Genomic DNA, 14834 nt, shown 5'->3' on the forward strand with positions numbered 1-14834 from the left:
TTTTAAGAAGAAAAAAAAAACTATGTGACCGATCTCGAAACCGGACCCGGCACTCGTCATGTTGCTACTCTTTCCACAGTAAAATGGAAGGCTCCCCAGGGAGCACATAACACGTTGAAGGGTCCCAATTACTTGTAATAATCAGCTGCATTACCATTACGATTCCTTTATCCATAGTATATGTACAGTTTTGCAGAAAAATCAAATTATTGAACATCTTGTCACAGTACGGTGGATGAAAGTGTGCCTGTTGATCAGAGGTTTGTGGGTTCAACCTCGGATGTGGTAAGGGACAACTTTCCGAACCCAAAAACCATCCGAATCATTTTGAAAAGCAGCTGTGCGAGGGTCAAAGATTTCTTTTTTAAGGTTTTTGAATTGTCGTAATCCCTTGTCCAAATATATACAAATATATTTGTAATTACCAGTTTTTTGCTCTTTATGTAATTTAATGTAAAATTCTTCATGCATGAAAATCTTCGATTTTTCCCCTTTTTATCATACGTATGACAACAAATTAACGACTTTAAACGCCTTTTGTAAATAGAATAATTACAGTTGGTATTTTTTACTGAGCCATGTTCCTTTTGTATTGTTTCATGCGTCATAGATGTAATTCCGGCTTTTATTTTGTTGCGTTGAAAACTGTAAGCTTACTGGTGTTTATTCTGTCATATCTCTCTTTTTATGCTATAAGTGGATTTAACGTAATAGAAAACAAAGCTTCTTTTAAACTTTTTAGGTATTTCTCTAGTTTCAGTCAAAAAGAATTTAGTTTCGAGAAAAAAAATGCTTTAAGTGGATTTAACCCAATAGAAAATAAAACTTCTTTTAAAATTTTCAGATATTACTTTAGTTTCAGTAAAAAAAAACAATTTTTGATGAGACACCATAATTATTTTGCAGTTTACATAATAGCTTATCTTAATTAGTTTAATTAACTAAGATTAACTTAATTAACTATTAATTAGTTTATCTTAACTAAGATAAACTAAAATTTATTAAAAAATAATTAATTAAGATACTGTTAAGTTCGATTCAAAATTATGTTGGCACATTCTGACCTATCTAAATCGTTTTTTTAGACCAGAATATGCCAGTATACCAATTTTTCCGAAAAAAATGGAGCCGTTTCCAAGAAAAAATAAGTAAATACACAATAATTGCTCGCTTATAAAGATATTATATATATATTATTTTAATAGATTAGATTTTTTATTATGCTAAAATTTTATTATAATAAAATTAATTTGAATATAAATTTAATTTTTATTTCAAATTTAAGTTTATTTATTATAAATAAAATACAAAAAGTAAAAACATAATTCTAAATATAAAAATTTAAAGATAAAAATACTAAGGACTAAACAACAAGAAATCTCAATCCTTTTCAAGCTGTACCTTTAAAAGCCCGAAAAATCTAGAAAGGAAAATTTACCCCCCCCCCTCCTTCCTTACCATCAATGCTCTAGTAGGAAAGTTTGTACTTTTCTATGCTAGTTCCTGCGTATGATCCTGCATGAATACATCCACTATTGATTGTCTTGAGGCCTTCTTTCTTTGTACAAAAGTATTTAAAGAGCATGCTATCTTGCGCGAATAAAATGTTAGAATTGTCCATAATCGTCATATTTCAGATAAATTAGGTCAATCTAGTGTTTCACCACTGGAATAAATCAATTTTTTTTTCTGTTGCTAAGTCAAAGAATTAAAAACGCACTAAGCAGGAACCGAAAATATTACCACCGTCGTTAATTGGGTATTGAAAACTGTTTCAAGGCTTGTGATTGAATAATGGTTGTTTATGACTAGCTGAACCCTTTGAATACAATCGGTCAGGGATATAAAAGACAATATATATGTATATATATATATATATATATATATATATATATATATATATATATATATATATATATATATATATATATATATATATATATATATATATATATATATATATATATATATATATATTTTCAAATTGATTAACGCTATACAATAAAAAAAAAAAAAAAAAAAAAAAAAAAAATCAGGTAGTGACAAAGAATAAAACAGCTGCTTTTTTCTTGACTATATATATATTTCAGAAATTTAATTTTGATATAAGTGCTAAAAAAAACATGAAAATTTGGGAGAAAAAATTCTGGCTCACCTACGGAAAAACTATTTGTTTTTGAGTATGTCTTTGAGTGAGGTACATTTAGTATAGTTAGCCAAATTGTTTTGTAAAATAAATTTTATTAAGTATTTTGTTTGTCATTTAGTTGCATGAATCCGTGTTATTATGAATTTACATTATAATTACTGTATGTAAAGTTAAGAATCAACAATCAGGGACCATGAAACTAAATAATAAAAAAAGTTGACAAAAAAATAAGCTTTTTATTTAGCCCCTAGACCTACAACAAGGTGCATAAAGCTATTAAAATTATTTCTTTTTCGTTTTCTTTTTTCCAAAATTTATAAAAGCTGATATCAAAAGAAATTGAGACCAAAACTTGGTAAGAAGAAGAAAGAGAAATCTGCGAGTGATTAAATAAATTGTAAAACTATAGTTTATAGCCAAATGTGAGAGGTATTTGTAAGAGCTTGGTGTATGTTCCTAACAAGGGTCTTGCCAAAAAAATTTCTCTGCTCTGTTGTTTTTAAATTACAGGTGTCGTTATCGTTAGTGATCTAGTGACAGTGTTAAAAGTCAAGTGGTGAGCTTCTAGCAATTTCGGCCTTTTTTTTTAGTTAAACCTTTACTCAGTTTCCTTGGTGTATTTGAAATGTCCCTAAGGAGGCTCTTGCTAGAGTACTTGCTGGCTCTACTTTGTTGTATGGTCCGTAAACGACTACAATGGTGATGCGAAGGATCTTTTCACTCACATTTGGAGAACTGACGTGCCACTATTCTACGTTTGTGGATCTTGCCTTCTTTTTCTAAGACCAGAAAAATTATAATGGCAAGAAATGCATGTATCAACACTATTTTCAAAAGCTTGTATCAACACTAATTTGTTTCTCAACTATTGAGTACCACTATGCCTTTATATCTTTCGTCAGATTCTCGTAACAGTGATCTGGAATGAATATTTGGGAACAAATTCTAACTTATTTTAACTGAGAATTAAAGAAACACCCACTTAATATTCAATCCTCTCTTATCTAAAAAATGATGCAATTATATTTTACTTTTAGGTTGCGTAACCGTGTGAGTGCAAGGGATAGCCTCCCACCGCCTCCACCTCCTCCAAGTGACTTTAGTCAAAACCATATTAAGATGCCAAACTTTGACAATTCGGAATTGGACTTACCGCCGCCACCATCTCCCCCTCATGAAGAATTTGGAGAAAGAGAAATAGTGCAACCAACGAGGCCAGCTACTGAACCTCCTCCACCACCACCTCCTCCCCCAACTGCTAGTCCTCCACCTCCACCGCCACTAATGTCATTGAAAAATCAAGTAAGATATTCTTTTTCCAATATTTGTTGATAGTAATATCAAGTGATTCTGAGATTCTGTCATCTGTTTATACTAAAACTTGATGGCGCATAGGGTTACATATTGTATAATGGGTATTGAAAGCTCTGTTGTAAAATCTATTATAAACCAACATGGATCTAAAACCTGGGATTATGATCTCTGGTGTAAATTTGGCTAGTCTTTTTATGTTTACCCCCCCCCCCCCCACCCCTGTACTCAGTTGTGGTCAAGCATTATGATTTTGGATCTCATATTTTATTGAGTTTACAAATTGAACGTAATGCAATTTTATTGCATCTGCAGTGTTTATAATTCTAATGGTCAAAATATTTACTGGAATGGCGCTGACATTGCTTATGGGAAGATACGATTTGAAGACAATTTATCCATCGATTTATGTTAGGGTAAACCAGCTCTTTCCGGGTAGTTAATTTTATTTTTTGAATTGTTTTGTACACATCTTGTAATTTAAAGGGCTTTAGATAAAGTACACAGTGTTGTGCCCATTCAATAGGGTCCAAATCCCTTCCCCCCGCACACACGAAACACTAGTTTAGATGTATCAAACATTAGATGGATTTGTTGGCTAGTTGAATTTAATAGCACTGCGTTGGGGCTTGAATTCCATTTTTGTTCCTCTAGTTTTAAGGAATCAGTAATTTAATTTCATGTACAATTTGCCAAGTTGATGCCATGTTATTCAACAACAAACTACTTTTTACAGATTTCTCTTATTTAGGGCCTTGAGCAAAAATTATTCAGGAAAAAGTCTAAAATCTTATTTTCGCTTCCTTTGAAAATGTTGGAAGTATCTGAAACACTAGTTCATTTGGGACTTGGCGATAATTGGGCACTATTAATCACCAACTACCAAAGATAGTATGAACTACCTGAATAATGGATGGAAACTGAATTTCCAGTTTTGTGTTAAGGTTTAAAGTTAGGGGTTATTTTCCTTTTTCTGGATTTGACTCTTAAGTTTTAGCTCTTTATCTAAGTTGATATAGAAGAAATTGCTGCCGTCGGCATTATAAATGCTCTTTAATTGCGTTAATGATCAAATTTTAATTGCCTTTACGTTTGCAAAGTATTGCCTTTTCCATGGCTGTTGCTGTTGGGTAGAAAAAAATTTGTAGCAACCCAATAAAAGTTTTTTTTTTAACTCCATAAATTACTTGACAACTCAATTGCTGAAATTGTCTTCTAGAGTTTCGTTTTCAGAACATACTACTCCTGTTTGAACATCTATGTGAATCTAGATTAACATTCCATAGTCTTTATCATGCGCAAGTTAAACGCACTTTGAACATCCTTAAAACGACGGTAAAGGCTAAAAATATTGTCTTATTTATTCTAGTTTACTGATAAAAATGTAATTAGTCATTTAGTAATTCTTTAATTTTTGATTATTAAGTTTTGTTTATTGACTTATTTAGTTTACTGGTGAAAAGTTAGTAGTTCGTTTTCTGGATTGACTCTTGAAGTACCAAAAGCAGTGATAATCAAAACTGATTGTTTGAATTGACTAAGAAGAAACTTATACAACTATATATGTCTTAAAAATTGTAGCATAAAGAAAGAAAAACGAGCAAAAATGGAGTTTTTATAGGCCAAATGAAAGTACTGAAAAAACACATCAAAGCGAATATTTCGAGAGGACAAACGCCTCTCTTCTTCAGCGCATAACGAAATAATGTATCCAAGGAAAGTGCAAAAAAAAAAAAAAAAAAAAAAAAAAAAAAAACAACAAAAAAACAAAAGCAGAAAATAAACTTGAAAAGAAACAAAAAAACCAAAGAAAAAACCAAAAAATTAATAGATGAATAAAATTCAATTAAAGCCAAAAATTAAAAGAACTAAAACCAAATATCAAACAACCAAAAAAGGGAGTTATTCGCCAATATCCGCGATTTACACAAAATGCAAAAAATATGAACTGCCATCGACGGATACTAGCGAACAACTGAGAGAGAAAAGAAAAACAATTCATTCACTCAAAACAAAACGAACCAGCAATTAAATAACTTGGAGAAGTATATCATATGACTTTGAATTTTAGTCAAGACATTTCTTGCAGGCACCCTTTGAGACATAACGGGCTGTTAAAGTGATTAATTATAGGATTGGAAAAGTAGTTCAAGCTGCATTTCAGGGAATACAGAAGTGTGAACTTCTCATTTGGGAAAACCTAAATGCGACACGTTTATTCTTAAATCTCCAGAATCCCTGTTCAAAGCTAAACCTAAAATCTGGTACATATGAATTTCAACAGCTTATCTGTAGTGCTGGACAATACCTTTGTCATGCGAAATTAAGCTAGCTTGATTAAACAAAATAGTATGGTCTGGTTTTTCAAAAATGTGCTCTGCAAGGGCAGAGTCAAAATTTTCTGTTTTATTCGCTTTTTAAGTGTATTATTAATTGAACTAGAGTGCTGAGTTAATCTGGGGGGGCAGCTGCCCCCCCCCCTACACCTTCAAATTTACATTAGATATGGCTGAAAAAGCAGATGGTTGGGAAAGCAGTTGATAAAAGGCCCTCCATCACACTATTGACTGCCCCCCCCCAGACAATATGCTGTCTACGCCCATGGTGGAAATTTTTGTTTTTCAACTCAAAGTGAAAAATATTGACTCTCATTTTATTTTATATCCTCCCTCTCCCCCTCCTGCACCAGGTGAAGGCTCTCTTACAACATCGCCAGTCAAGTCGCCAACTTTAATACAGCCAAAACCGAAGCAAACACTGCCTCGTATTGACGACGCTCGAAGTGGTCTACTCAGAGCAATCAGAGAAGGTACTTTTCCTTCACTCTCTTACCAGAAAAAGAATCGTTCTTTACTTTATTTTATATTGAATCCTGTCATTATGCTGTTAAATTTATTAAAAAAAAAGTCGAGGGTGTTTAAAGATAGAGAATATCGTACAATAAGTTGTTTATTCTCCTGCAGTTTTGAGCGTTTTTATTCATCTAATCTCTGAATAAATAAACTTATTTTCAGTTTAATAATGGGTTGTTCTTGCTGTAATGCTTCAGAAGTACGAAATGTATTTGCATGGTAAAAAGCAACTAGAATCTTTAAATAGTAAAAAGCTACTAGAAGTTGAATCCAATTATACCCCTTCTACTTTCAGCTACTACTATTGCGAACTCGCCATAGCGTTTGGTCACCTAAGCTTGATGACTTGCCAAGGAATCCACATACGCGAAACTGATTTTCAGAATAATTTAGCAACCCATTTCCTTTCAAATCCGATCTGAACTACAAAATTCGAGCTTCGATGTGTCGCAATAATCCCACTTGCATGCATTTCATGTACTAACTGTGGATGGTTGTGTGGGATGTTTTGATAATATTGTCTCCTTCCCTTCAATTTCTTGTTTATTTCTAATTTCTGGTGCAAAATCAATCCAAGCGGACAAACTAAGAGTTAACGAGTTAAAAAAAAAAACTGCCCAGAGAAAAAACAACAACAAAAACATTCAAATACAAAGCTGATTGATTAATGATGTACACTATTTATTTCCACCCCAAACAGTAGCGGTTTTAGACCTCATAATCTGAGGGACGGGGCATGCCACATGAGTGTATAAATATAAAATAAAAGGAATTTAAAGTCAGATATCAGAAAACTGGCGGGGGCCAGCTGCCCCCCCCCTGCCCTGGTATAGAACCCTCATTGATCCCAAGAGTAAAATCAATTACCCAGCATATTTTTGGGAATTTCAAAAAAGAGTTTAAACCTGTCTTCTTTTTTTTCTCATTTATTTTTTTTTCAGCGCTAGCTTGTTACTGGAACATCTTAGGGACGTCGAAATAGGTAACCATCCAAGGTTCTCAGAATTGGGATTTTATTTCCCCCATCCCATAGGGAAGTGTAATTAACTGGTTATTCAACTATCGAGGTAATTGAAACTTCGACAAATTTACCGCCAAAACCTTCAAGGCAAATCAACTTAAAGTTTAAACCCTGTAAAATTTATTAAAACATCAGATTTGACGTTAAGTTTAGGGTACTCCAATATAAGTTGGAAACTGTGAGCGAAGTTCGAAGCAAATTTTGAGCTTCTAATCAGCGGTAGTTCAAACTCAATCATAGATCAGTTTGAATGAGTGTTGGGTAAATCAGGGGTTGAGTCGCATGGGTTGAGTTAAAGGGGGGTTACATATGGCTATATATATATATATATATATATATATATATATATATATATATATATATATATATATATATATATATAGTATATATATATGTATGTATATATATATGTATGTATATATATATATTTATATATATATTTATATATATATATATATATATATATATATATATATATATATATATATATATATATATATATATATATATATATATATATATATATATATATATATATATATATATATATATATATATATATATATATATATATGCATATATATATGTATATGTATATATATATATATATATATATATATATATATATATATATATATATATATATATATATATATATATATATATACACATAATTGCCGAGAAGGGTGGGGGGAAGAAAAAAAAATTTATACAGTTCCTAATATTTTTTTTTAACTAAATGTTGAATATATTTTGGCTTTGCATATTTGATACGTCAAACTAAGAGATATCATCTTTGCTGAAATTCACATATCATATATAAATTACTCTGTATTATAGTGTGTTCATTGTCACCATTAATTTATCGCAGTGGACGTTGCTTAGTAATACTTTTTTATGTATTAATATGGGAATCATGCTAGTGTTTGTTTACGAAAATATAATTGTGGATTCTTACCCTAATTCTAATATTAATTGGAATCACTGTGATATTTCTCGGCAACAGGGAATACTCTGAAATGCTACTATTGTGCTTTGACGGATAAGGACTTCAATAGTGTAGCTCTTGGCTTAAAAAAAGAAACAGCGGGCAAATAGAATGTTTAATTTGGGGATATCTACTTTACTCGCTCAAATTTGATTTTTGGAATGCTTACTGCACCTATCAAATAGATCAGTAATTGCTAAATTGAAAGCTGGAGGGGCCAAGATTGAATGTAAGGTCTCGGAAAACTGGAGAGAATCTCAAAATTTGGAACAGAATTAAGCCGTAATCATGTTACTGAAGCTGGACGAGTGAAATATTGCCTGATTGTTGTTTGATTGCTCAAAAACTTTATCAAAAATAGCCGGAGTTTATGAGAAAAGAATTAGCAGATTTTGGTTACAAATTTGTTGCTCCATCATAAATGTGGATTCTTTTCAAAACCTCAGATTTCTGATAAAATTAGTATCAAAATTAATAAAATTGAAACAGTATTTCTGTTTTTTTTTTTTTTGTTGGCTGTATTTTCTTGAAACTGAACAGTTCCTCAAACATGTTTTCTGCCATTAGTACACAAAAAATTCAAGGGGAATATTTCAGCTTGGAGCAATGAGGAAATTTTTACCGTGTCTGGAGTTTGAAGATCTAAAATATGATTGAAACAATTTGTTTGAACTAGTAAATGCAATACTTTTTAGATGTCGTTTTTTCTTTTTTCGCTTGAACACTCAGAGATAAACACCATTTTTTATACCGAATCGAGGAATTCGTCTTCCTTTTTTCATGGCACCTTTGTGGTACCATGAGCCATATATGAGAATATGCTACTAGTCTCAACAATTACATTTCTTTCTCGAATGCGAGTAGTAAGCCTGTGCAATCGCTCTCGAACCGTAAGATTGTTTCATAAAGAAGGCATAGTTGGTGACTGCTTTGTTCGTCCTGCTTGATTTGGGAACTGAGAACAATATTTCTTTTTATTTTTATAAGCCCAGCGAATTTACCAGCTGCTTGCTTTAGCTGTGTTTTATTTCTTTTAATTATAAGATCTAATAAACATATGTATATGCTTCACTCAGGCAAGATATTAGGTAGCTCGGGCCTTCATCGCTAGTGAAAGGCCTTCACTTCGCTAGGGTGGAAGCTTAGGCCGTCGCAAATGGATTACGCCATTTTGACAGGAATTTTACGAATTTTTCTTTCTACTTTATTTACAAAAAAAACTGATCAGCCCATGGTTCTTTTTGTGTACAGTATATTAGTCATACAATAAAAATCTGAAAAAAGGAGTTGGCTCTGATTTTGATTATTAATAATTTAATTTAGCTATTTGGTGTCAAGTGTTTTTAGTTTTTTTTTCTTATTTTCATCCACATTTCTTTTTTTTAATTGGCACTTACTTAATATCAAATAAAAATATAAATATAGAATTAATATAAAATATAATTATTAAATTTTATATAATGAGATAAAATTAACATAAAATATAATTATTATAAAATATAAAATTAATATCAAAACTGCATAACTACATGTGGAGGCCTTTTCTCATTAAAAAAGTGTTTGTACACAAATTTGTGATGTTTGGTTCAGTAGTGCATCAAACATAAATATATGCACAAACCCAACTTTTCATATATAAAGAAGAGAAGAGAGAATATATATTTGTGCCTATGCCTTGTGATAAATAGAGTCTTACAGCTAATTTTCTCTACACGTCACTCAACCTTTTTTTTTCATAGATGGTTTTGCTTCAAACACAGTAAGAAGTGTAATTGTTATTAAGTGCATGGTGTTAATAAGTATACTATGAAGTTGTTATTAAAACTCGTATTACAGGGATATCACTTAGAAAAGTTGAAGAACAAAAGATTAAATCAAGAGAGAGTGAACCCAGCACAAATGGTCTACATGATGTTGCCTCAATTTTGGCTCGGCGTGTAGCTATTGAATTCTCGGACACCGAATCGGACAGTGACAGTTCCGGTGAATGGGGTGATGAAACGGAAGCTTAGTTTCGGAACAATTGAATTTAGATCCCCTTCTTAATTTAACTCTGATCTTGAAGGAATGTACAGAGGTTTTGAAATCAAGTGATGAGTTGGAATTCTTGAAGCTTTAGTTGTGTTCGTTTTATTGACCTACTGAAATGTATTCATTCCATGTGTTTTGCTTGATGTTCTGCAGTAATCTGTTTTTTTTTTCTCTTTCTACTATGAAATGGTAATATCAGCATCCAAAATTAATGCTTTGTTTTAGTTGCTTTTGAAAACAAAAAGCAACTTGAATTTTTAATGTATATGTACCTTTGTGTTTTTTGAATATCCATAATTTTTTGCCTTGTTTTTTTTTTGTAACATATCTTTCACTTCATGCCTAGTCTGTTCAAAAGCCGAACTACTCAGAAGCCACATTTCTCAGTAAAGTCCATAAAACAATCATCAGGGAAAGCTCAGTCTGAAGATACAAGCTGATTTGATTGTTTGCTTAAATTTCTGAATGTCAAGTGGTTTTAAGCCCATTTCCGTATGGACTTGGCCAAATTGGTTTCGAAAAACGTTTTTTTTTGTATTCATTTGAATATCTTATCAAATGAGGTAAATATTTTTTTGAATACCTAAAGTAAAAAAAAAATAACAACGATTTATTGTTTACTAGCTAGAATTATTTTCCATGAATTTTTAACCGCAAATATGTATATATATATTTTCGGACGGCTATCGTATAAATCTGTTTTCGGTAAGGACATACGTAGGAAGGTGTAATATTCACACCCTCAAAAAAAGGGTTCGTTTCTTTAGTGCTAAGCGCAAGAAAAATCGAGTTTTTTGGTATATATCTACGACTGCTAGTTATCCCGCCATACCAAAAGGTAATATACATGTTTGCTCCTAATCTGTTAATAAATTTCTATCAATTACATACAGATAAAATACTTTCGACCAGTATTTAAAGGTAAGGTATTAAAGGTAAGTATTTAAAGGTAAAGGCTCCTTAAGTCTTATAGTTCTCTTAGATTCGGGCGAATTCGTTTTCCGCTCATTAATACAAATTGTGCTAAACAGAAAAATAACTTAACTGTACATAGTTTCGATGTGAGAAATATTTTTAAATCTCTTCTTTCTCATGGGATAGGTATAAAAATGATAGTATAGATATACCCTATTTGTGTATAGTCTATGTGAATGAAGGGGTATATCAAGAAGACAGAGCTAAAATAAAATATTGCCCAAAGATTATAATACCTAAAGAAGACATGTGACCTTTGATTATTCTCTTGTTGATGAGCGTAGTTCCAGTTGCTGTTTTCAAGAGATTATTCTCACGGAACGACTGGTTACTTATCTGCATTCATATTGCTGGAGTGGAGGTGTTGCGTACACATCGGTAGTTATCCCTTTAATACAATTTTTGTGGTTGACAACAAATGAGATTATTATTTGGTTAGGTAGTTTGCGTGGAAACTTTGTCAGGTGTTACCACTTTTTTCCTATATTAAATGCTAAAGCATAGTTTATTCTCGAGAAAAAAAAATCTTCAGTTACTTGGCGTGTCTATTTATTCGACTTTATCGCTATTAATAGCTGAACGATTCTGAGCGCTGATCGATTCGATTTCTATAAGTCAAATCGATTAACATCATCAGTTAAACTATGGGGAAATTTCGAAAGAAGTGACATTCTTGGTTTTGATTGAACGTTCCAGTCGTTTGATGACAAAATGCTCTGGATGTTGTTTTAGTTTCTGCGCATGTGTTAAAGTTTATTTCAGTGCTGGTTTCTCAGAACGATTGTTGAATATTTAACTGCTATTAATAGCTAAAATGTTGTTGATTTTTTCGGCATTAGCACTTATTGCTAGGAACTATCCTTATGGTTTTGCAAATTTAAGAGTCAGTCAATTGCTTTGAGTCTAAAATAACGAAGGGGACTTGATTGGTATGGCTTCTGAACTGTTCATTTGAGAGAGAAGAAGCTTTAGCATTTATAAAATTGCTGATCATGTATTTTCTTTCAGCACAAAACTTTAAGACACGCCCTTTTACTTGTGCGTTGCTATTGTTTTTAACAGCTCAATTTTCTCAAAAGTGGTGCAAAGATTCAGTATTAACTTTTGGTTTGTTCTTTTATGTAGATAGGTATACTTATAGATTTACAAGTATTTAAATGTTTTGAATTTGAAAGTTGCTTTAATGATTTACAAGGACGCATATTAAGGACTTAGTCAGTGTTTATTATGTGTTCTTGTTATTTCCCCTGTTGTCCTTTGTTTAGTGTGTTTGATTGATTGGCCACTTTCAATCAGAAAACGTTTAAAAATTATATTGTATCTAGCGTTCTCTTATTGTCAGGCGTGTGTGCAGAGGGGGGGGGGCTTAACCCCTTATCTTGAAATAAAATGTGACTTTATCCGTCTTTCCTATATTTTTCGGATCATTTGCCTGTTTGCATAGGCTCGTGTCTCCTCGCTCCAAAACAAATGCCCGTGGCATTACCAATTCTTCAATCAACGTTTATATAGTATACATTTGCAATTATGTTAAGGAATAGCAGGTGCAATAGGATGATTTTTTTCTTTTTACATGGAATTTGAAAATCCTGTGCTTGTGAATAATTTTTGTTTTGAGGAATTGCGCATTGAAACTGCTCTGTTATATAACAAAACAAAGTGCATATTGTATTTTTAGTATTTAAAAACTGAAAACGAGACATTTAGAGACTTGGCAGAGATCACCAGTCGATGCAGTTTGGGTATGGCAATCAAAAACTCTTTATGTTATTTTTCGTTTAGCCGAGGTTTACATGCCACCTAGTTAAACTATATGCTTGATCCACTGTATTGATCAGCCAGACCAGTTTATTCCAGTATTCAATTTGGTTCTCGAGATATTTAGGCCATGCCTCTTTCAAAAATAATATATATTTTTCTATTCTATTTTTTTTTTGAAAGAATTATCTATTCCTTGCTAAAAGAAATATTTGACAAGTGTACCTTTAGATTCTGTGCTTATTTTTGCCATGTTTTCAATGCATTAAAAACGTCTCCCTTGTTCAAGCGACTGGACGTTAAACCTGGAAGTCATTTATCCGTGTTTTTTTCATCTTGTCTGAAACAGTGTCTCATAGTATAAAGTCTAAGGAATTATTATGTGTTGGAATGAGAAATAGGATGCAATATGACTCATTGTTTTGAAAATCCATGTAATTTGTTTTGATTTTGGACGACTGTGTTATCTATAACCCAAAACTGATCCATAACCTAGACCTGGTAATGTTGTATGTGATTACTTTGTTTCCAGTTGGCTTTGGTATTTGAAAAAATTGTCCTCTTTCTTAAGCATGCTACTATTTAGCAGTTTCTGGTTATAATTTCAGTCAGCAGTTAGCAGTTTCTATTATAATATCTATCAAAATGTTTTCAAATTATAGCCGATATATATAAACTTGCTTTTGTGGAGTTTTGCGTTCGCTAATATTCCTTTGGACTAATATATAATTACTCAAGCTTTTGCTATTGTAGTTATGGGTGAAATGTTTCTTTTAGGTTTAAACCTGCAGTAGTTTTTCATGTCAGTCTAGCTCATATATTAAAATGGATTCATATTCCCGTTTGAGTGGGTGGGATTTGAGTAGGTTATTCCCAAAAGAGCTCAGAAATATAAAATTCATTATTAATTCAAAATTCATTTAACAAAAAAATCTTTCATAATTTTGGCCTAGGCCGTAACTAAATTACGCTATTTTTCTGCTACATCAATAAATTACAAGCTGAATAAATTATGAACGATTAAATGCACTGAAAAATAAGTTCGTAAAACGATGGGTACGACATCTCAATGGTTCGATTTAATTCCTGCTTCGGGTAGGCAGACGCTTTGTACAATGAGTCGGAAGCAACGACCGATGGTTCTGACTCGAAAGTAGTGGGTGTCCAAACTTGAGTATAAGTTCGTATCTCTGCTCACGGATAGAGGACTTTTTTAGCCCATTAACAAGGTTATATCCTGTTTAATAAGCAACATTTGTTTTAGTTTGGTATTGTTATGTCAGTTAGGTCTTGCCGTGAACCTTACTCACCTTGAAGTACTGAATAGGTGAAAAACAAAGCTGTTCATGCAACGTTGGAATAATTTGAAAGTGATTATCAATATTTGACAACCAAAAAAGAGAAAAAGCGCCCAATCTTTTTTTTATATATATATGAAAGGAAATTCAACAAAGAATAGAACTGCTTTATTGATTCTACCATAGGCACGCACTTGAATGGGAACTTACCGTTCATATTGAGAAATTAACCTTACCTAGCACCAAGGAGTAACGGCCAATAACCAACACATCGCCAAACGACGCAAGGTCGTTGTTAATGAATGCATGGTTTAAAAAAAAAACATGTAGCACCTATGTAAAAGAATAATCTATTAATATAAATAAAATAAAAATTATACTTAGCTGCCAATCAGGGTTCATCAGAGAGATGCTATCAGCCAAAGCCGTATCCAGAAGGAGGGTTAGGGGT

The 14834-nt window shown here is 32.1% G+C and overlaps 1 protein-coding gene across 1 annotated transcript in view; it reads left to right on the top strand.

Annotated features, from left to right (window-relative positions):
• The window catches only part of SCAR (wiskott-Aldrich syndrome protein family member 3 SCAR), a 60833-nt gene extending 46329 nt beyond the window's left edge, over positions 1-14504 (top strand). Inside the window, exons 8-10 of the mRNA XM_089102399.1 lie at positions 3187-3451; positions 6125-6269; positions 10158-14504. Of these exons, the coding sequence (XP_088958525.1) occupies positions 3187-3451; positions 6125-6269; positions 10158-10333 (586 nt within the window). The 3' untranslated portion in view covers positions 10334-14504. The remainder of the gene's footprint in view (positions 1-3186; positions 3452-6124; positions 6270-10157) is intronic.
• Positions 14505-14834: the final 330 nt, after the last annotated feature.

This window comes from Artemia sp. Qi Xiang Cuo, chromosome 2 (assembly GCF_049724085.1).
Source record: "Artemia sp. Qi Xiang Cuo chromosome 2, ASM4972408v1, whole genome shotgun sequence".
Lineage (NCBI taxonomy): Eukaryota > Metazoa > Arthropoda > Branchiopoda > Anostraca > Artemiidae > Artemia > Artemia sp. Qi Xiang Cuo.